Source organism: Schistocerca cancellata, chromosome 4 (assembly GCF_023864275.1).
Source record: "Schistocerca cancellata isolate TAMUIC-IGC-003103 chromosome 4, iqSchCanc2.1, whole genome shotgun sequence".
Lineage (NCBI taxonomy): Eukaryota > Metazoa > Arthropoda > Insecta > Orthoptera > Acrididae > Schistocerca > Schistocerca cancellata.
The window spans coordinates 224,701,738-224,724,892 of NC_064629.1; the positions used below are offsets into that span (position 1 = coordinate 224,701,738).

The following is a 23,155-nucleotide window of genomic DNA, read 5'->3' on the forward strand; positions in this document are numbered from 1 at the left end:
AGAAAGAGCCTCCAAGGGCAGTGAGTGTTTCACACTTTAACACACACTTGGGCATACCCTGGGCAATGGTTGAAATTACGCTCAACTGGTTGGTCTTTCGACTACAGAAGTGTTGCGATGAGCGTTAAAAAAAAGTGAAGGATCTTTCTCAATACCAAAATTGACGATAATGACCATAAAAATTGAAGGCCTGGCAGCCAGCTAAGAAAAACTTCGACAAATTGTGTGTCAAGATATGAATTGTGATGTACTGTGCATGCAAAAAACACACAAAGATATCACTCAATGAATACTAAAAATACCAGGCATGCACACTGCCACTGAGAGACCAAACAGGCAGTATGGTACTGCCATTTTTGTGAGACACTGTGTATCAGTGCTCTCAATTTATCTAACAGAGGAAAACGATACTGCAATATTAACAGTTAAGCTGAGCAGTTTTACGTAATACTTGTCTACAAGTCTTCTGCTGAAAAATTTAACTTCAGTCCACTAGTAAATTTACAAAATCAGGACACCCACTTCGTTGTTAGTGTCTTCAACAGCCACAGTAACATATGGGGCTACAAGGGTGATGATGTAAATGGAGAGGAGGGACTAAGAGTTGGCTGACTGCAGAAGATTAACTCTCTTGCGTAACAGCAAGCTACCATCTTCACTTAACAAGAGCCGCTGGAAATGGGGATATAACCCCGACCTGCTTTTCGTCAGCAACACCATTTCCCCATCACTGTAGGAAGACTGCATTATTACCTGTACCCGGCACCCAACATAGGCCAATGTGCTGTCAGGTGTTTGCAGCCATCAAACCACAAATGATCCCATTCCGCAGGTGGTTTAATTGTAAGAAGGCCAACTGGACGAGTTATATAGAAACTCTGAATGAGGCAATACTAAGCATCGAACCCATGCCAGACTCCTACGACCATTTAGATGCAGTGAAGAGGTGCCCTCGTGCTTCGATCCCCAGAGGCTGCCGTACAACATATATTCCAGGTATGACTGAAGAATTAATGTCAAAACTGCAATAACACCTTAGACTGTTTGATGAAGACCTGTTCAACAAAGATACAGTAAAATTAAGACAGACATTATCCCAGCAATTGGGGAAAGTCTCTCAAAATTGACGGACTGAAATGGTAGAAAGTACTGAGGTGTCTAAGAGTAGCAGAAAAGCTTGGAATTGCTCAAATGACTCAATAATGACCCTACTATCCTCAAAATAAGACCCAACATTACCCCAAATGAAGTTGCCCACCAGGTGCTGCTGAACGAGACAACTGAAGACAGAAAGAAAAAAATAGGGATAGCCTATCAACATCCAGAAACAAAAGTGCTATAATAACAGCCTATCATGACAGCATATTCCTAAAATCCCACAGAAGGACAAAGACATACTGAAACCCGACAAGCCAGCTTGTGATCCAAGAACTTCTGCCCTATATCTCTTTGTGCCACCTTTATAAAATCCTCGAAAGAATGTTGCTCCATCGTCTCGGCGCTGTCATCGAGCCACAACTGATTCCACAACTAGCCGGATTTAAACCAGAAACAAATTTTACAGCACAAATACTCATTCTGACACAGAATACTGAGGATGGTTTTGATTGGGGTCTGGTCACAGAAGCAGTATTCGTGGATCTCTTTACAGCTTATGATACTGTGCAGGACATCATTTTGCACAAACTATATCAACTAATGAGAGATGAGTTTACCAGTTTCATAGGAACTCTCCCTCAGAACCACAGATTCTACGTTAAACTAGATGGCAAGAAAAGTAGATAGAGAATACAAAAAGCAGCCTGCCTCAAGGATGCATCCTGGTACCAGCCCTGTTTAACATCTATACCAACAATCAGCCACAACCTCTTAACACAAAAAGCTTCATCTATGCAAACGATGTGGCACTAATATCTCAAGTCAAAGGTTTCAAAACAATAGAGAGATATCTAACAAATGGACTTCACACTCTCACGGCATACTACCAAAATAACAACCTGAAACGGAATCCATCTAAAACTCAAGTATGTGCTTTTCATCTATGAAACAAAGACGCCAACAGAAAATTAAAAGTCATATGGAATAGCATGGAGCTAGAGCCCTGTCACAATCCAAAATATCTGGGGTCACACTGGACCATACACTAACATTTAGGTAGCACTGCCTACATACAAAGCAAAAAGTATCCCCCCCACGATGACATCATCAGAAAACTCACAAGTGACAGATGTGGTGCCCAACCAAAAGTACTCAGAACATCTCGCACTCGCATTATGTTACTCTGATACTGAATACACCTGCCCTGTTTGGTACAGTTCTGGACATGCTAGGCATGTGGATGTTGCCCTCAACGAGACATTATACTTCACATTAAGCCCCATTGCCTTAATTCTCTATCAAGTTTTGTGGAATTTTTCACAATATAGTTGATATTCAGCACTCCAATAATTAATAAGTACACTGAGAAAGAAAAATTGCATAAACTTCTCTATGTAAACAAGGTAACTGGGAAAAAAACTGCCACAGCTCTAATGTAAACATGAACTTGTGAAGACGAACAAAATTTTTTAGAAAGAAGAGCAGCTAGAAAATAAATCAAGACTGGCAAATCCAGAGGAAAAAAAAATTTGGATTAGCAGATTAAAAACACAGATTAACTTGCTCTGGCTGCAAAATGTTATTTTGTTTATTGCAGTTATTAGTGCAGAAAGGAATATCTGACACTTAGCAGATCATTGGTCATCCTTAAGGATGCAAATCTTTTTTGAGGTAGTCCATGGAACAGACATTCGTCAAAGAATGACATAAGCGTATGGAGAGCACTGAATGTCTGTTGCAATTTCGGCACTCAGTCCGAATTCTGTGGTCATGGCTACCACCGTAACTCACCAGTCTTCAATAATGAGAGCATCCACCTGCTGGACATTGGCAATGGTAATGCAGTGTGGCATTCCATCATCAGTCTGACACACACACACACACACACACACACACACACACACACACACACACACACACACACACAGAGAGAGAGAGAGAGAGAGAGAGAGAGAGAGAGAGAGAGAGACCCTTACTCTATACTGTAATCTGCATGCAAAGGCACGAGACCTTCAACTACCATAATTTTAAAGTCAGCAACTGAAGTCGGTATAGATGGGTAAGCAACTGCTATGGACATGTACAGAGTAAAAGTTTCTTTTTTCTCACCAAGAGGAATAAATGTACTAAACATGCTTAGGCAAGAGGATAGTGATCTTCAACAAAGTAACACTGATCCAGGAAATAATCAAATCTTAATGTGCACAACTGAAGACACATTAGAGAAGCTACTTCTGAGTTGTATATGTTATCTACAGTAAATGCAGGTCATTTCCTTAATTCTCATTTGAATTTACTAGGTGCAAGGTGTATATGATAAGTGGAATAGTAACGTATTTACCAGAAACAATTAACAGCTGTCAGGGGCACCAACAATGCAATCATATCAACCTGATACACAATATTTCTTTACACTCAACACTACTACATCCATCATACTACAACAATTAAGTTTACAAACATTATATTGTTTCTGTCAACATGCATTACAAGTCACAAGAGATTTTATTTCTGGCACTTACAAGTGCATACCATGTAACAAATGATAAACATTGATGGCAACACCAAAACAATTACGTAGAATATGAGGTATTAGTCAGAGGCAAATAATCACAGACACACTGAAGCATTATCTAAAGAACATTCAAAACATCAATGTATAAAAGGCTATTTCACTTTGTGTATTTTATAGCATATACTCAATGTACAGTCACAGGGTGTACAGCAGCAAGTTCAATATGCAGTGACCAAACTTTCTAAGGGCAGTAACTTGTCAACATCACACAGTGAAAAATGTAAAGACTAAGTCAAAAATACATGACAGCACTTTAAACTTAACTACAACTAAATGTGATATTATTGCTGGAAAGCAGTAATTTCTTAAAACAGCTGAGCAATTAACACAAAAAACTGAATTGAAATGTTATGCTGCAGCCAAATAGTTAATGTAGAGGCTGAAAATGAGTTATCTGCAAATGCCTTATTGCTTGTGACACCACAACAATGTTCCTTCTTTGTGGTATTTGTCACGTTTTGAACTTCATTAAGTGCTACAAAATTAATTCAGAGGACCTCAACCAAATTTATATTTCTGTCTACTCATTGACATAATTCTCAAAGCCCTGTCCAAAATATAAATAAAATTTTATTTAGTCTATTGTTTGTAACCTTCACCCATTGTACATTTCAGTGGATCTCAATATAAGTGCAAGGCACCAGACAAAGAATGGAGCTAATAACATTCATGCTGCTGGGTATAAATGGGAAAGACAAAAGCAAACTATACAACACAGATGGAGAGACTATGGTGCAACTATGAACTTTATGTTAAAAATGGGCCACAAAACTTACTCCTGTAAAGTAAGTTGTTAGTCACACTTAGTAGATGCTGTGATGGTTCACACTAAGAAATGTCAGCACCACCAATGGCGATGACTGATGCATAATCTTTAGGTGCTTCAACTTAATACAGCATCTGTTAAATACAGGTAGTGTATTTTCTGCAGCAGAACTGTAGAAACAACAAATTTTTTTCTCAAAGAATATGGTAATAAGGAGGCAAAATAAGTCTGATGGTTCAATTTTTCAGGCCATTTCCTGAAGACCTGCTACCATAGTTTCAGAGTTCTTTGCAGTCAAAACATTTCAGTTACAAATTTTACATACAAGTACATAATACTACACACTAAGCTTAAAATTACAGCTGATAAAACTGTAATTGTTACTCACCACATGAAATTATAGATTTCGGATACAGGTAAACTCCCAGTCCTGCTGTTTTTTAAAGCCATGGCAATAAGACACGAGTAAGAGTATGCAGGCTTTGGATAAGGTCTCTCATCAAACTCCATATCAAAGTTTTTGGTGTCACGTTTCCTACTATTAGGCTGTGGTTGCAAGGACCTTGCAATTAAATCCGCATTACTCTGATGAGCAGGAACATGATCCTTCTGTGTAAACTTTGTACTGCTGATAATGTTTGGGACACTTTTTGTTGTCATTACTGACTGAAAAGCATCGGTCTTGGTGATGACTTTGTTGACACTGTGAGACACTGTTGAAGCATTCAATGCTGTTGACAACTGGTTAACTGGAGTTTCTATTCTGTTTGTGGAAGCTGAAACTGTTTGGGACATAACAGTATTTCCTGAAGAACTTGGCACTGAAGTGTTTAAGTTGTCTGACAGCTTTTCTTCACAAGGCATCAAGGGTTTACTAACAATAACACTAACAGTCTTAGGTGGTGCCTGAGGAACAGTCACAAATGTCACTGGCAACACAGTACTTGGATTTAACTTCACTGCAGTAGTATCACAACCCAGTAAATCCAGGTTCAAATTTGAACTGGACGAGTTACTATTTTCACTATACAAGCAGCCATTAGTAAGCCACATTGCCATATCATCTGAAGTACCCAATGCTCCTTCTAAGTCTACCGGAGGAAATTCTCCACTTAACGAGAGGCTGAGGTCTGTCCCCAGAACACTTTCCAAATCTGATTTGTAGTCACAGTCAAGCATCTCTTGGAGAGATAAAGACATTGTATCCTGTGTACTGAAAAAAGGATCCATTTTTGTAACTTCTGCAATAAAGAAAAATATATTAGAAAATAATGCCCAGTCCTCTTATAATTAACTACAGTACAATCATCAACAACTTACCCAGGTTACATTCTTGCTCATCCAGCAAATACAACCACACTACACTACTTTCGACGAAGTACAATATTAATGACTAATCATCATCTCGTCAAAGCACTACCAGTGCCTGAAAATGCAAGACATGTTGCTGTTTATATAGACATGATGGAGCATATTATGGAGTACATCTACACACACACACACACACACACACACACACACACACACACACACACACACACACACACACAAAAAAAAAAACCTTTCACATGAATTATTAATCTCAGACATAGCCATAACAGTTAAGAAATTGTAATTTTTGCGTAAATGTTTAGCCTACATTAAGTTGTATATACTTGCAGGTGACAAACTGCAATGAAAAACAGTAACTGTAAAAATGTAATACAGCGGGAAAACCACAGCATGTGGTAAGAAGGTATGAAAACACAATTTTATGTGCTCTTCAAAAACCTGTAATTACGATTTAAAAACTAATATTTATATGTATTAAACAGTAAAGAACATTCCTTATCTTTAACAGCCACAATAATAAAAAAAAAAAAACACTGATGATGCTGCAACTGCAGTGGTACAAGTCTGGGACAAAAAATAAAAACATGTTTTGCTAAAGGTGGACCCCACTCAAAAACATATGTTACTGTTAAAGCAAACACAGACAAAAGAGCTTCAACATCAAGATGATTAACAAAACATACAGATAGTATCAATTATTTTTAACTTTTACACACTAAGGCTGTACCTTGAATAAAGTGTTACGCACTTGTCTTCTTCTGTTTGATACTAATTGAAAATAATTTGAATGATCTTTCAGTATTAACAGTAGTATGGTTACGACATTTTTACAGTACATCATTTGGAAAGAGGTATCTGGAAACATATTACTTTTTTTATAAATGGCCACACATTCCTCCTAGATGTATAGATTTGATGTATGGGAAAGGTACAAAGGAGCTTTGGATAATTAAATGAGATTTAATGTCTCTGTGTTGTTACTACTACTACTACTACTACTACTACTACTACTACTACTACTAATAATAATAATAATAATAATAATAATATAGCAACAGTTGCCTTCCCACTCATATATTTCATTTAAAACCCCATTACCCTACATTCTCTATAAAGTTTTGTGGATTTTTTCACAATATACTGGATATTTGGAAGCCCACACTGTCCATGAGGCACAATACCACTTAACACTTCACAAAATACATCAATGATTTCAAAGTTCATTTACCATTAGTCTGGCTTGAGTACTCCAATAATTAATTAATGTTACAATACCCACCTTTTTTGAGCAAGTGCTCCAGCAACTGAGCTATTGAAACATGACTCACGTCCCACCCTCACAGCCTTACGTCCGCCAGTACCTGATCACCTATGTTTGAAACTTGACAGTTCCCTGGCATACCCTGTACGAATAGCACTTCTGGAAGTAGTACTGTGGAGACATGGCTTAGACATAGCCTTGGAGATGAGGTACTGGAAAAAGTAAGGCTGTGAGTTGTGCTGAGGCAGCCCAGTCAGTAGAACACTTGACCATGAAAGGCAAAGGTCTCGATGTTGAGTCCCAGTCTGACACAGTTTTAATTTGTTGGGAAGTTGCAATGTTATATCTTCAACTGACATTTTCAAGAAGGAAAAAATCATGCTTAATCTGTGGAATAAAAGTTTCCTGTTCACATAATTTCCTCCATGTACTGCATGTAATGGCAAACAAATTTCATCACCACTATAAGAAAATCACTATGAATATTTTGTGTAAGTAATTCAGTTTCAAAGTTCACGAAATTTTCCAGTTTGCTCAAAGTATCCTTCACTGAGTTCCATGAACTGCGTGTATTCTCTCAACCTACTTGAGGAAACTCTCACAACCTGGTTACTTGGGAAATGCTGTGCAGACTATCGTCCTGGAATTCACTAAATTTCCCCTAATTCTTTTCTTTTACTTCTGAGAAGCAAAAGAAATAAAAGAAATGAAGAAAAGGTTCAAAGCAGGGCAACAATTTGCAAACGGATGTGCCTGCATTTCAACTCCTCGACAAATCCACACATTGTGGTCACATAGTGATAATGCGTGTCATTGGGGAAGAACATGATCCCTTGAACACTTAACTTTTGATCACCACTCCCACATTATTTCGAGAATATTACTAAGGCAGTGATTGTTCAACCTCCTAGCAATGCAACTGGACTGATGGGTACATCTGCAGTGAAGGACAGGTACACCACTCCTTTGCTTCATATACTTGTCATTTTCACTTACAAGGGAACCTCCCCATCACACTCCCTTCAGATTTAGTTATATGTTGGCACAGTGGATAGGCCTTGAAAAACTGAACACAGATCAATCAAGAAAACAGGAAGAAGTTGTGTGGAACTATGAAAAAAATAAGCAAAATATACAAACTGAGTAGTCCATGCGCAAAATAGGCAACATGAATGATAATGTAAGCTTAGTAGTGCCGTGGTCCAGTGGTTAGCGTGAGCAGCTGTGGAACGAGATGCCCTGGGTTCAAATCTTCCCTCGAGTGAAAAATTTACTTTTTTTTTATTTTCACAAAGTTATGACTGTCCGTTAGTTCATTGACGTCCCTGTTCACTGTCATAAGTTTAGTGTCTGTGTTTTGCGACCGCACCGCAAAACCGTGCAATTAGTAGATGAAAGGACGTGCCTCTCCAACGGGAACCGAAAACACTTGATTGTAAGGTCACAGGTCAACCGACTCCTCCACAGGAAAACACGTCTGATATATTCTATGCGACACTGGTGACGGCATGTGTGTCACATGACAGGAATATGTTGTCGACCCACCTAACTTGTACACTTGGCAAATAGGTAAAAAGATTCTTCTACCTTGCCCGATTTAGGTTTTCTTGTGGATGTGAAAACCACTCCAAAAAAAGTGATGAAAAGATAATGAGTTTGTCACATAAACTGAAAATAAAAAATTAAACTTTTCACTCGAGGGAAGACTTGAACCCAGGACATTTCGTTCCGCAGCTGCTCACGCTAACCACGGGACCACGGCGCTCCTGAGCTTACGCTGTCCTTGATGTTGCCTATCTTGCGCATGGACTACTCAGTTTTTATATTTTGCTTATTTTTTTCATAGTTCCACACAACTTCTTCCTGTTTTCTCGATTGATCTGTGTTCAGTTTTTCAAGGCCTATCCACTGTGCCAACATATAACTAAATCTGAGGGGGGTGCGATGGGGAGGTTCCCTTGTTAGATTGACACTGCATTGTTGGAAGATATGTAGACTGAATGCCTCCCACTTTGTAACTGGTAAAATAAGGCCATTTTGAATCAACACACTGAATTGAATAAACAAAGGCGTTTGACACAGCTTGCCAACTCACCACTAAACTGTTACCTTTCAATCTAAACTGGACCTCAGATTACGATACCACTAAGTATGTAACCACATCTAAGGTTCCATATTCACATTCAATGGCATCACCAACTCGTGACCAAACTGTCACTGAACAACCTAATCTAGACCTCTGGCTATGCTACGGATCAGTCTGCCATCACCAAAAAAACTTTCAGTGTTTCATTCCATTCCAGTTTGCAATTGTATGACATCAAACACCACATCATCCTTATGTTACACAATGAAATTTGCATTCAGTATCAGTAGGTTCAGATGACTCCATTGAATCCACATGACCGAAAATGGTGCTGTAACAATGTTATTTGTTATGATGCAGATTCCCCCGCACCCATTCTTGTGCATGTGTACAACTATTCCTTTGACAGAGGGTGACTTGTCTCATTACTTTGATACTTAGTTGCATAAATCTACATCACGCAGTGTAAATTTGGTGTGTTTCCAAAATAAAATTTTTGTATTTGCTACTTATTAATACCTAATACACTAATGCATCAATTCATTTTTGTGAATGATTCAATCACACATAAAATTTAAAATGTACAAATAAATGTACTTTAAATGATAATATTCATTCTGTGCATATTTTGACAAGTACAAAACTGTTAGTTCATCCTTAAAGCAGAATGTAACATCAATTGTGTTTCACACATTACTTAAGTAGATGACAAATCGAAAAAATTACAGGATGGAAATGTTTGAATAAAATATTACTTTAAGTCAATTTGAGTTTGTTCAGATAAATAGAGCCAACAGTTCACAAATATTTTTCCTTTATCTTGACAATCTCAACCGTCAGGTAAAGTGTCAGTCGTGTTCTTCTCTCCCCATAGGTGGATACATTATAAGGTGACTGCATGCTTAAGTCATATAATATGCAGTAGCACTGACATCAGGTATTATTTCAACTTCTTCAGTAATCAACAACGCAACACAAGACTGTTGTTACTGGAAGTTTACACTCATTGTAACCTTATGAAACTGAATGTATGACCACAATCACTTTCATACATTCTAGTAAAGTTCAAACTTTTCAACAGAAAGTTAGCTGGGAGTTGTATGGAATACAACTTTTATTTTACAAACAAAAGAATATAAATTAAGTACTCAAAATTTAATTCACGGGAGAACACTAAATGCTGATTATTATTATCATCATCTTTATTATTATTAATACAATTATTATTATTATTATTATCATTATTATTGTTTGTGTTGTTACGCACTTTTTTTGACTGAAATTTTACGCATCCTCTTCTGAATTTTAATACAGAGTAACATTACAGCAAACTCCAGAATGCACTGTGGTGTCACTTCTCGTGCATCTATATAAAGCCATTTCCCAAAACCTTGGATGCTTTGTTGGCCACTATAAAAAATCAGTAATAATGAACATTCGAACCCAAATACATCACAGTTTGTAACACAACAATGTACATAATGTTTTCTGACATGTTACTATATTTAACTGCTCTAGCACTTATTTGTAATGGTTCACAGTTTTTTTTCCCAAAATAGTCTGCAGAATACATGCCCATTAAGAACCTATGTAATGGCAAATGTGAACATGAGATTTTGCACTTGAAAATATGTAAGTAATTAACAATATTGTAAATTTCTTTATAAGAGTAGCGGAAAAATAAACTGCAACGTACCTTCAGTACAAATGTTCTTGGTATTACAGCTGCCATAGGTATCATACAATTACTTTTTTTGCACATCTTGAAACGAAACTTGTCTCGACAAGAGACAAAGGTAACCTACAAAAAAAAAAAAAAAGGCAAGGTATCAAATCAGAAAATGATGGTATTTTGACAATGTTCAATGTAAGTGGGCTTCTTGCAGAAAGGACCAAATGAAGACCACTAATAACTTAAAAACTAATTTAATATTCAACAATCCCATAATAATACGTATCATATGCACCAAAACTAAATCACTATGAACACCACATTTCACGTTGATAAGAAAAAGAAAAAAAGTCTAGAAGTTTTGAAAGTTAAGTGTACTTAACAAGTTCCACAGTGCGGTCCCTTACTGCAACAAGGACATAAATATTTGTTTTTCAAATGCAAACACCTTTTCATACTGCAATATAATATTCAGTTTTCAGAGTGTTCTACCTTTTTTATGTTACATGCATCTACAGTGAATCTTTGTAGTCACCATCTGCCTATCCAACCAAAATCCGTATTTTATGCCACATGGGCCATATTTGTGTAAAAATATTTTGGTTTTATCGTTTGTCCCACTGTCTGTCATTACCTAAATGATGTGAACATTTTGTAGCAATCCAGCAGCATCAGAAAACACACTGGGTAGCACTATGGCTCCACAACAGGTCAATCTATGAGCTAGTCTATCCTCAGCCTCTGTGGTTTACAAATGCCCCTTGATGTCTCTCCACCTAGTAATAAAGAGAAGATCATGGTTTTCACCTTCTCCATTATTTAACCTGGAGCATCCTCACCTATGACTACAACTCCACCGCTGATCTGGCAATAGCTTCAGATTCATATGAGAATTGTGATGAATTTTGTTGTAAGAACTTCATTTAATTTGCAGAACACAGAGAGAGAGAGAGAGAGAGAGAGAGAGAGAGAGAGAGAGAGAGAGAGAGAGAGAGAAGGTTGGGTGGGGGGCTTCAATACCTAGCTACAAAAATTACAATTATGAATCATACATCAGAGTACTTGCCTTTTTCTAATATTAGGCATGTATTCACACTCTATGAGGCACCAACTATAACATCGAAACAAGATAAATTAGAGTAAAGAAGAGGTTTAAGTCTTGTAGTTTTGACATAAGTGAATGTAGATTTCCTGGTATAGCTCGTAGGTTTTAAGCTGGGTGGCAGTTTTGAATCTTCACCAGAAACCGCCCAGCTGTAACCATGGGAGATCTTCATCGGTCATAATTTGGCACCACTTGGCAAATTAAGGCATTCTATCTTCAAATAATTGCTTTGCAACTGATTAGCCTTTCAGAGGGCCTAACATATAATAAACAGTAGCAATAGAAACTCTTAAGTACACAGCAGACATTTAAATATGTGCTCCAGAAGGCAATCACTCGTAGTATGATATTGAGGACAGAGGCTCATCACAACAGTAACTGCTGTACTCTGACACCCTGTAACTGTACCCCAGGGCATACTGTAAGCCTAAGCACAAAATCTACGTAAAAGTCTGCCATGGAAACAATATGTATATGAAGTAACAACCAAAGGAATGACCCAGTTGTGAAGCCTAAGACAATGATATAGAAGACTATGCTGTTAGAGAGTGAAATGACTGTAGAATGGCCACCAAGCACAGAACATAGTCACATCTAAATGAAGGAATTTTGTTGCGGTACTCTACTATTCACCAAATGAATCCAAATTTACACAATCTGAGACACTAACATACTTCTGTAATATAAATGGTGCAATTTGTGCCTTTAAACACTGTATAGTCTATATTCACAAAGGAAACTAAACAGTAATAGTTTTTTTAAGACAGGCCTCACAAGATGAAAAAAATTAGTGAAAAATATACCATTAGAACTGGTCAGCCTTTCAATTATCTGGCTTGTGATATTACATATGAGTATGACAAAGATATAGATCAGAAAGTCACAAAGCCTGGAAACATGTGGAACTACAAATAGCTACTTAAGAAACAAGACCCAAAATGTCCCCACAGTGCTCTAGAGAAGTGTGTTGTAGGTCATTTGCAAACAAGTAAAATCCAGGCATCTGAAATGAGATTTACTATGCCTGTGAAAGACTGTTCCTGAATACACAGAATATGAAACAATAACGCCAGAAAGGAATTAAAAATATTTTATATAAGAAAGATTATTGAAGAGTTCTTCTTCAATTCCCTTATGCTTTCCAGCTTTGGGTAGCCACACTATCCATTTCTTCCTATCCACACTATTTTCACACAATTTCTTCATTTCCACAATTGTTTTTGCATTCCTTTGTCCCAGTTTCTCAATCCAGTCCTCCCAAGTGAAGCAGGGTCTTCCTCATTCTGTTCTTCCCTGCACATATTCCAAATACTTTTTTAGCTTTTATTTCCTTTCCGATTCTTTAAACAAGCCCATACTAGCTCATCTGACACCCCTCCGTCACCACATACATTGCTTTATTTTGACCAGTCTCTTTCATTTCTCTCAATCTCTTCTAGGATTTCTTACTGTTCTCATGAACATTCCTTTGGCAGTGATCCAACTTGTGTGTTTCTCTGGTACTGCAGAACTTTAACACCATTCCATGTAATTGGTGCCATAACTGCACTGTAAATTTGCATTTTAGTTTTCATACTTCTTTCTTCGCTACTACTATGTTATTCACCTGACAGTACATTGAGACTGCTTTCTTAGTTCAATTTAGCAACTCTTGTTTTATTTTCCTCGTTACTACTAAGTAAGGCACCTAGGTATTCAAAACTGTCTACTTTTCCAAGAATCTTTCCTGTACAGAGTATAGTGGGTTGTTCTTCCCGTCTATTTTTTTTTAATACCCGCATTACTTTGCTACGCATTTGCTACCATTCACTTCTTCATACCATTTCATTACATCCTGCAGAAGTCTTTCTGGTATGTCACCCACCAACACTGTATCATCTGTCTAGTGAAACATTTGCAGGTAGACTGGTCAGTCTCCATATTCCAAGCTTTGTTCTGAGGGTTCACTTCTTAGGTGTGGTGGAGGTAAGTTCCTATGGGAGCAAACTGTGAGGTCATTGGTCACTACGCTTACACATTACTTAAACTAACTTACACTAATGACAAACACACGCACCCATGCCCAAAGGGGAGCCGTTTGAACCGCGGCAAGGCGCTGCAGACTGCTCGGCTGCCCCGCGTGGCACTTAGGTGTTTTAGTTACTTCATATAGGAAGACGTTTAATGTGTAAGGGGGCTAAGGCTTCACCTTTTTGAGTCCTTTCTCCATTGGGAATGTTCCTGGCCCTTCACCATCAATAAGAACCACTCCCACCAGTTGTTCATACACACTCTCCACAGAATTCATCAATTTCACTGGTATCATCTTTGCTACCAGTGCTTTCCACACACAGTGCCTTCACAAGGAAGCAAATGCAGCTTCAGGATTGAGAAACAAGAGACACATGTCCCAGTTCTTGGCTATACTCTTCTCCACAATTGTTCTTAAAGTGTAGCTGTGATCCTGCATCTGTCGCCCTGGCTTAACAGCAGGCTCCTCCACACCCTCTCCACCAATTTCTCAGTTGACTCTCCAATATATGAGTATAGACTTCATGGGCTACTAATGATAGACAGATAGCCCTGTAGTTATCACAGTCGTAACTGTTCCCCTTCTTACGCCAATATATGACTGTTCTTCCAATCCCCTGGGATACTAATTTGCTCCTACACACTCTGGAACAAAAGTTCCTTTGCCACTTCTGTTCCATCATACTTGATTATTTCCAGAGCCATCTCATTTTCCAATTATTCCCAGAGCTATCCCCTTTTCTATGATCTGAGTGTTGCATAAATATGTACTATTCAGACAGTTCCTCCAAGTAACTACAAGTTTCTCAAATTTGATGGATTTGTACTAGTGTTTGTTTGAAAATATTAGGTACATGAATTTTCCAAAGAAAATTAGGACAGCTGTAAATTTAACAGACAATTATCATATTCTGGTAACAGTATGAGCACATCCATACACATTGCTAAGGATTGCTGCTGCACACTTTAAATCAGAGCACTAGCACAAGGAACCATTATGTTATTTCAAAATTCAAAGAATAATTTTAATCCAGAATGAGGGATAACTCCATGAAAAGTGTGCAGAAAACTTAAGATTCTGAAAATAAAATTCTCGCCACATTCGTTCTCAAACCCAGAGCTACAACGCAAAATTATTACATTTTCTTTCAGTTATGAAACAACTAGTGTCTTTGTATTGGTAGCACACAGGTTTTTTTTTTTTAAATATCATAATAAACTGTCAGTGCACTGTTATTGAATTGAGAGATTTGTGCTAATGTTGCCTGAAAACTAAACTGGTCATCAGTCAATGGAATGTGTTTCTTGTTCTGCTTTAAGCACAGTCACAATTTGTCCTACACCAGACTCTAATACTAATGACTATATAGTTTGATGCTAGACTTAAGAAAGTGCCTTGTACTTTGATTTATGTATCTCAAACATTCATACAAGAATTGTCACAAACGTTAGGAGTACTGCATACTTACCAAGAGCAAAATGTGAAACGGGGGACGTTATCTATGAGACGAACAAATAAATAGATCGAGTAAGATGAAAATTTTCATGTGTCCAAGTATGTAGGTTCTGTATGCCATTTGTTACTTATTGCACTGGAATACATTTTAGCTTCAGAAAGGAATCTGGAGCTGAAAATATCTTAATTCTACTCAGAATTACGGATATTGTGAACTACAATAAATATATGTTTGTGGCTGTCAACATCCTCAGCTACTTGGAAATGAAGTATGAATGCAGCAGAACTGCATACCTTAAACAGAATGTGTGTTTCAACTACCCACCTAGGCACATAGACACAGCAAAAAGCTATTGAAATATTTTAGTATTTTTTATTTAGACATTATGCAATAATTTTCAAAGATAGTAAAAGATATTGTAGATATACATTCACTCTAGGGCATACAGAAATCTACAAGCTCCTACAACTCATTAACAAAAAACTGCTACTGACAATGCTTCTTTACATCACGCCGCAGTGCAATGTGAACCCCCCCCCCCCCCCCCCCGAGTGTGTGTTATAATAAAACAACTGCACCTAATCTCCCAAAATTTATACAAACTGGAGAATGACAAAATTCATTGTAATAATCCCACATATTTGTCACCACATGTCAAATATATATATCAATATACTTTGTGATTATCACGGAAACCATACCTTTTTTTTTTTAAATCAAAGACACAATTCTGATGCAGTTAACACTTTATTTAAACATACATTGCTATATCAAATAATACTGTTTGTGCTTTTAACACATTAGTAACAAATGAGGAAATTTAACAGGTGACTGCTGTGATGCTGACAATTTACTTGACTAGTCATGTTAACTGAATAAGGAACAAACACAGCAATGTGTCAGTCTACATATATAGCTTACATTTATAGCTAATTCTAGTAACATTGTTTCAGTAAGAAGTATATAAGACATTATGGCACCTTTCAAGTAACTTTGGATTTCTTTTATCAAAATATGTATACAGTTTCAGGTTTTACACATGGGCTAAAATGAATTGTACACCTGTACAAATAAATAAATATATTTATGTTTAAATAAATATATATTAATAAATAAAGAAATATATATAAATAAATATACACACAAATAAATACATACATAAATAGATAAATACAGCAATTCGACTTAACAGGGGCAAGTTTACTACAGCAAGGAATCATTTGTTGACCTTGAATAGCATACTGTTGTTATCTATGCAAACAACCATCAGTTATGCACACACCTGTGTGAATATGTTAAAAGAAAAATTAATTATATGATCACTCTAACATTACACAATAGGTTATGCTGAAGGTAACTTGTAAAAATATACAACACAGTTATACGAGACATACGCTTCTCAGATCAACTTATTCAGCTTCTCATAAATAATGACTGTAAAAATAAAGTATATGTGTGGTAATACAGAAAATATGGTCAAGTAATTTATAATCAAGTCCAGACTCTCAAAATGAATGTATGCTGTGCGTGATCCACATAAAGCTAATACGATGTAGATTGACTGAGGACCATACTATAAAACTTCACACACAATATATTTTAATATTTAGTTGTGCACCATACAATTAGTGTGTATCCAGAACACTCATGTAATCCACAAATAACTGCTTACCTATGCCATACATTTTAAAGCTAACATGCTGCGAGTAAACAAACATTCAATACATCAATGAATTTTTTTTTCTGAAGCAATGGGCCACATATTAATAAAATGGAGTACCACCCCTCTGAACTCTCTCCATGTACAAAGCAAAGAGGAGTTTGTTATTTTCGTAATAATATGGATTATCAGCAGCTGTGAGATCCGGAGTATACTGACTAAGAATTTGAGCTGACATCCATGGATGCTGCTGACTTGGTGATGTAGGAGTCAGGTTGCTGTAACCATTATGTACTATATCTGTGTTCATCACTGCATTATTACTCTTGCTCTGGTTTGCACCATAACTGTAATTGGGAGGCTGAGCCACTGAGTGTGTTGAACTCCCCTGACTTGGTAATCCATTCCAGTCTTCCCCCTCAAAATTAGCATGTGCAACATGCTGAGAAACTAAATTGTTGTACACATTTTCACCAAAGTGCGTACTGTTAACTCTTTTCGGTAATGGCATAAAATCGCAACTGTCTGTTCCACAATTATCTCGGCTGCGTTTCCTGCTGCTAAGGAGTCCTTGTGCCATGGCTTTGAATAAGAGGACTCCAAAAAACACTTGCGCAGTTTCCAAATACAACCGTCCCTACATGTATCAACACACCTGTCCGAGGACAGAAAACAATTAATTAAGATCACAATATGGATTAATAAACACTAATAGGTCCTGAAAGGAAAACATACTTCTCATTTTGAAAGATAAGTTTTATAGTTCGGTTCGAGGTGTGGCGGTGAGTGCATTTCATCGTCATGAACATATTAAATGAAACTTTCAAATGAAAATGTATGTATTCTTGTTCAGGCAAGATTAGATAAACTCTGAATGAAGTAATCACCGAAAACTGCATTCTAACTGCTATTTTATGAATTACTCTTATTTCAAGTAATAGCAGCATATCATTACAATAATCCATATCAGTACACAACTAATTCAAAATACAGAGTATTACATGAAAGGTTAACACAGTTTAAAAGTTTCATTTATTACGAAGCCTTGAAATCAAAACTGCAAATGAAGTATGTTATCACAAAAAGTGAAAACAACAAAAAACATCACACTGCAACAAACAAAGAAAACAGAGGCTGAAAGAGACCACTGCAACCATTCTCAGTTTGCTTCATCATCTCCTTTACTTTCTTTTTAGTATGGCCCTACTCTCAACACCAACCTGTCTCCTCCACATTCATTAAACAGAACCAGTCTAGCACCAAGAAGTAACAAATAACTGCAAATGTGGGTCTCATATTTGGGAATAGTGTCATAAAAACCAGCCCAACCATTCTGTTTGTTTTCTGTACACTGCAAGTGCTATTTCTAAATACTGGCAAATCAATTCAGCATGAGGGCGAAGTCAGTAAGGGTCGGTCGGTCTCTCTCTCTCTCTCTCTCTCTCTCTCTCTCTCTCTCTCTCTCTCTCTCCCCCCCCCCACCCCCCCCTCTTACACTCTGTACCCATTGTTGACCAATTTCACTATTTCACTGGCCATAGATTTCCCTTTAGGTCACAGTAAGGGTAGCTGCTACGAATAATTATAAAGAATCTAAGCTTGCTTCTAAAATTGTGAACCATCACTGTACTTAGTGGTACTAAGGAAACACACTTAATTATGTGTCCTCTCAAACTATTTTCAAGAAAGAAGAATTAAGTTTGAGAGTGCAGCTTCAAGATATATATAATTTAGCAGTTAGCTTCACTTCACAGTTAACTACAAGTGTATATTAACAGGTCACTGAAATCCCTCATACACATATGATTCACACCTTTGCACTGCCAAAATTACAGTTGAATGAGCACTCATTTTTTCACTTTAACTTTTATCACCTTCATCTAGCTGTCCTCTAAACACAAGAAAAACAATGGGGCAAGGGGGGAGGGGGCAGAGAGAGAGAGAGAGAGAGAGAGAGAAAGAGAGAGAGAGAGGAATGAAATGCACATTTCACCTGTAAGGCAACAATAACTTACACAAAGTGCACAACAAACACTTAAAATGCTGCAGCACAACCTAAATGAACCTAGATATCTGTATAACATTTTCATAGATAACTATTTTTAAGTCTGCACAGTGTTTTCTGCCAGCTCAGACACGAGTTCTATGCAGCTCTCTTCACAAGGAAATACTCTGTTTAGTCGAAGTGTATCCTCTACAGTTACCACCAAAAATTCATTTTCGCTAACTTAACCATAAATATTTGCAAAACAACCTCCAATCAACGTTTTTCATACTTGAAGTTAACACATTCTAAATCATTTCTGGAATACATTTAGCATCAAGACAAGGCCCAGCAAATTTACACGGGTCCAATCAATTAAAATTCATGTTTGCTGTTCTACACATTATGAAATTAGCTACACTCAACAATTCAGCACTTAAATATTTCAGTGGTCCAACTCATTACTACAGCATATAATAACCCCTAGTGAATTTTCAAATGTATGTATCAAATAAATAAGTTATGCAAATGTGCAACACCTCATATGACAATCAACTGAGGAGCCAAACTGAAGTCCACAACTAACTATAATTCAGGTGCATAAGGAACTCATCTTTATGTTACAAAGCATATACTCAACATGTATTGGCAATGAGTCTGGAGAACTCCAGTGGACTATGATTTAATTACCAGCAACATTTCTATCCAGTATTTGCTGTCTGTATACAACTACCTCCACAGCATTTACCTACTATGGTACAAAAAATATGAAAAGGCTGAGAAATAATGAACATAAGGTGAAACAATAATTTGACAAAGTAGAAAAGGTACACAGAAAAAAACTGAACAGAAAGAACATATTATTTACAAAAGCAACCAATACAGCATAAGCAGAACAACATTGAACATAGTGTGGAGGGTTGAGTTAGAAATATCATGACATATCAAATGGGAGGTGAACTCTGCAAAAAGTTTTTTAAATTAGTTTGACAAGAACCTCAACATGACAAAATGGGATCAGTACAAGAAGGCACATGACTGTAGTTCATCAAGACGAGTTGACTTTACATTTCTAACCTACAAATCTTACATTTTCTTGAAATCATACATTATCTTAAAATAATATTTACAGCAAGATATTTTGGACTAAGATTAAACAAAACTATGCAAATCAAAGGCTGGGTAACTTATAAAGAACTTAAAAACTGCAGCACACAGGAAAGCTGACAAAGGAATCTATACAATCTGATGTCCGAATGGAAGAATAAGATCAGCACACAGTACTTTGAGACAATCAGTAATACATAAGTCACTATTTCTGATAAGGGGCCATCACTTGCACAATGCACACATATCAGGATGATAATTATACCGACACAATACTGGCATGATACAAACACCGGACCACTATATTAAACTGACTCATGTTCACACAAGCAAAATTATTAAAAGCAACTATGACTAGGTACTGCTGTTTTTAGATACAGCTCCATTAACAGCACTGAGCAATGACCATATTTAGTGAACAGCCAGACAATATCATGGGCGCCCCGTGTGTTTATTTACAAAGTGTTAGTAACTATCATTATACGAGCAATGAGATGATATTGTACTGTGAATGTAATGAGACAGGAACCACCTATACAAAAAGCCTGTAGCATTATATGTGAATAAACAGCAAAAGATTTGCCTTTTTCTTTGCTTTCTTCGAGATGACAGGTTTCACTCAACGAATTACTAGGGATTTTTTACACTGTATCGGCTTGCATCACGCTAGAAAATATAGGGACCACCCGCGTAACAGTGTAAGATGTTTGTCACAACTCGCTTGCTCCTCAACATATTTTAATGGTTTACAATGCTAAAGAGTCATTTAACATTAACTACAGAAATGAAAATACGCCATTAAAATAGATTTTCACAATGTCAAATATAGTATACGTCCTTTGACGCATCATAATCCAAATGGATTGAATCAAAGCGACGTCTTTACACTTTTAGGCCGCAACTGTGTACAATGCGAAATTTAAAAAGCTGTCCCCGTATTTGACATGTTATCAGACTTATGTACGGGCATTTCATTTCACGCAATTTAGATTGCCGTGATCTAACTAACAAATAATAATGTGTCTTGAAAGCGAGTTTTCATGTAAACATTCTATATTTACAACCAAAAACGTATATAAATTTCTTCCAGATTTACACAATCACCTGCACGAAAAACCGGACGTTCCTTATCATACGATACGCAAAATCATTAAATTTTTCTATTTTCGGAACAAATAAAACTAACATTCCTTTTACCGAATTCACGGAAAATATCAAGTGCAATAAGTAACTATTACCAAGGAAATCTTATGAATGCGAACTGAGATTTGTTCTTTTATTTGGCACCCGTACATTACAGAAACGAATGCTGGGACGCAACAACGCTGTGATCTCTGAACTATTGGCGCCAAAGCAATCGATTAAGACAACGTTTCTACAATTATACTATTGACACAAAATGTCTGGAAATCAAACACGATTAACAACACTTCGTTGCGCAGAATACCACATTATACTCGATAACGCTACCGAAGTCATCTAAACATAGTCGCAACAAAAACTTCCAGTATAGTATTAGACACAAATTTCGCAAAGTACTACTTACGTTGATAGTGGCAGGTTCTTAACTCTTCATGCTCACTACACTTATAGGCTTATTTAGTCTTAAAATTGCTATCCAACGACTTACTGTAAATTCGTTTACGCTGTCTGGTAATGGCAGATATTAGAGACATCACACACTGTTTACAAATATCACGTACAGACGATTTGCTGGAAGACAGGATAAAACTCACCTTATCCGTGACAAAATCGCAGCTATTTTCAGGCATGAAGTCCTTCGCAGTTTCTTGAGTGTTTAATAACAATTTTACACTATGGCGCAACTTTCACATAACTTTCATGTTGAACTAACAAACGTCTGTTGTGGACCTGGACAAAGACAGACTAAAGTTTGAAAATGGAGCATGCTCATTGGCTGATTTTCCACTGCAGGCTTTCCCGCCAATTCGTGATTGGTCAATTCATTGAGTCTGCGTTCAAATGAGGTGCACATGGCTGCCTGTAGTAAGCAAAGCATTCGATCTTCACCAGAATAACAAGCAGGAGAGTGAAGAATGTAATATGCATGGTTGAGATACATTTATCGTTCCCGAAAAACGATAAACGAGTGAACTACGTGTATTACCGACTTATAATCATACACGAATTATTGTGTAGTTGTATTAGAGAAAGCTGCAATGTGTAATAATATGGCGTCTACTACTGCTGCTCTTTCTAAGCTGAATTTACGGAAATAAAGATAATAATTGTGCTCCCGCGTAGGAGATGTGTTGAGTGAATCCTTATATAAATATCATTATATGTGGCTACTTGGTCTTGGACGAATATGATTTAATTAATGCTTTATCTTTTAACTGCTAGAAATATTTACACGTAAAAATATACAGGAGTCGTGGAAGCCATGTTTTTCGATATTTGTGATAAATACTACTCACATTCATAGTACAACATAAAGAATAACTTCTAGATTCGTACGTCACAAGCTTAGTTAATGGAGAAATAGAGAACGAAGGAAGAATGCAGTGTTTATACAAATAGACTGAGTATTGCCCTTATTCGGTAGTTGTTTACTCTGAGGGAAACTACCTCTCTTTGCAAGATAGTGTGCTATTTATACATGATACTGTTTCAAAGGAGAAATGTATTGCGTTTCTTTCTGATATTAAGAGATGATATAACGGAAATATCCGGAAGCACTCTCTCGCCTTTCAGTATGTGAAATGTTTTTGAATAAATACCAAATTGTACTAATCTGTAAACAATTCCGGAGTATTGTGAATGTAATAGAATAGACCTCTCGATATTAACATAAAAAAATATTTTTTTAACGTGAGTGATTCGATTGTGAAATATCATGCAGTTAAGATTGCGCCGGAGTGATTTAATGCCATTTATGGAGAGTCATTGGTGCTTGGCTAACTTTAAATGGCAAATGTACTTTATCCTACGAGTAGACACAGGACCTTAACTGCCTCTGATCTGTTATCTGTCTTCACTCAGTAGGTAACGATGATCGGGAGGGGGATTATAGTTTTACAT

General features: G+C 36.9%; 1 protein-coding gene across 3 annotated transcripts in view; it reads right to left on the minus strand.

Moving 5' to 3' along the window:
* The window catches only part of LOC126184723 (forkhead box protein P2-like), a 97,279-nt gene extending 75,218 nt beyond the window's left edge, over positions 1 to 22,061 (minus strand). Inside the window, exons 1-5 of one of the 3 annotated variants that reach the window (XM_049927250.1) lie at positions 21,850 to 22,061; positions 10,815 to 10,919; positions 10,386 to 10,528; positions 5,760 to 5,865; positions 4,828 to 5,680 (exon numbers count right to left, since the gene is read on the minus strand). In XM_049927250.1, the coding sequence (XP_049783207.1) occupies positions 4,828 to 5,669 (842 nt within the window). In that variant the 5' untranslated portion in view covers positions 5,670 to 5,680; positions 5,760 to 5,865; positions 10,386 to 10,528; positions 10,815 to 10,919; positions 21,850 to 22,061. Of the gene's footprint in view, positions 1 to 4,827; positions 5,681 to 5,759; positions 5,866 to 10,385; positions 10,529 to 10,814; positions 10,920 to 21,659; positions 21,764 to 21,849 lie in introns of those variants that run through there. The other 2 variants (XM_049927251.1, XM_049927252.1) reach the window with 2 other exon arrangements.
* Positions 22,062 to 23,155: the final 1,094 nt, after the last annotated feature.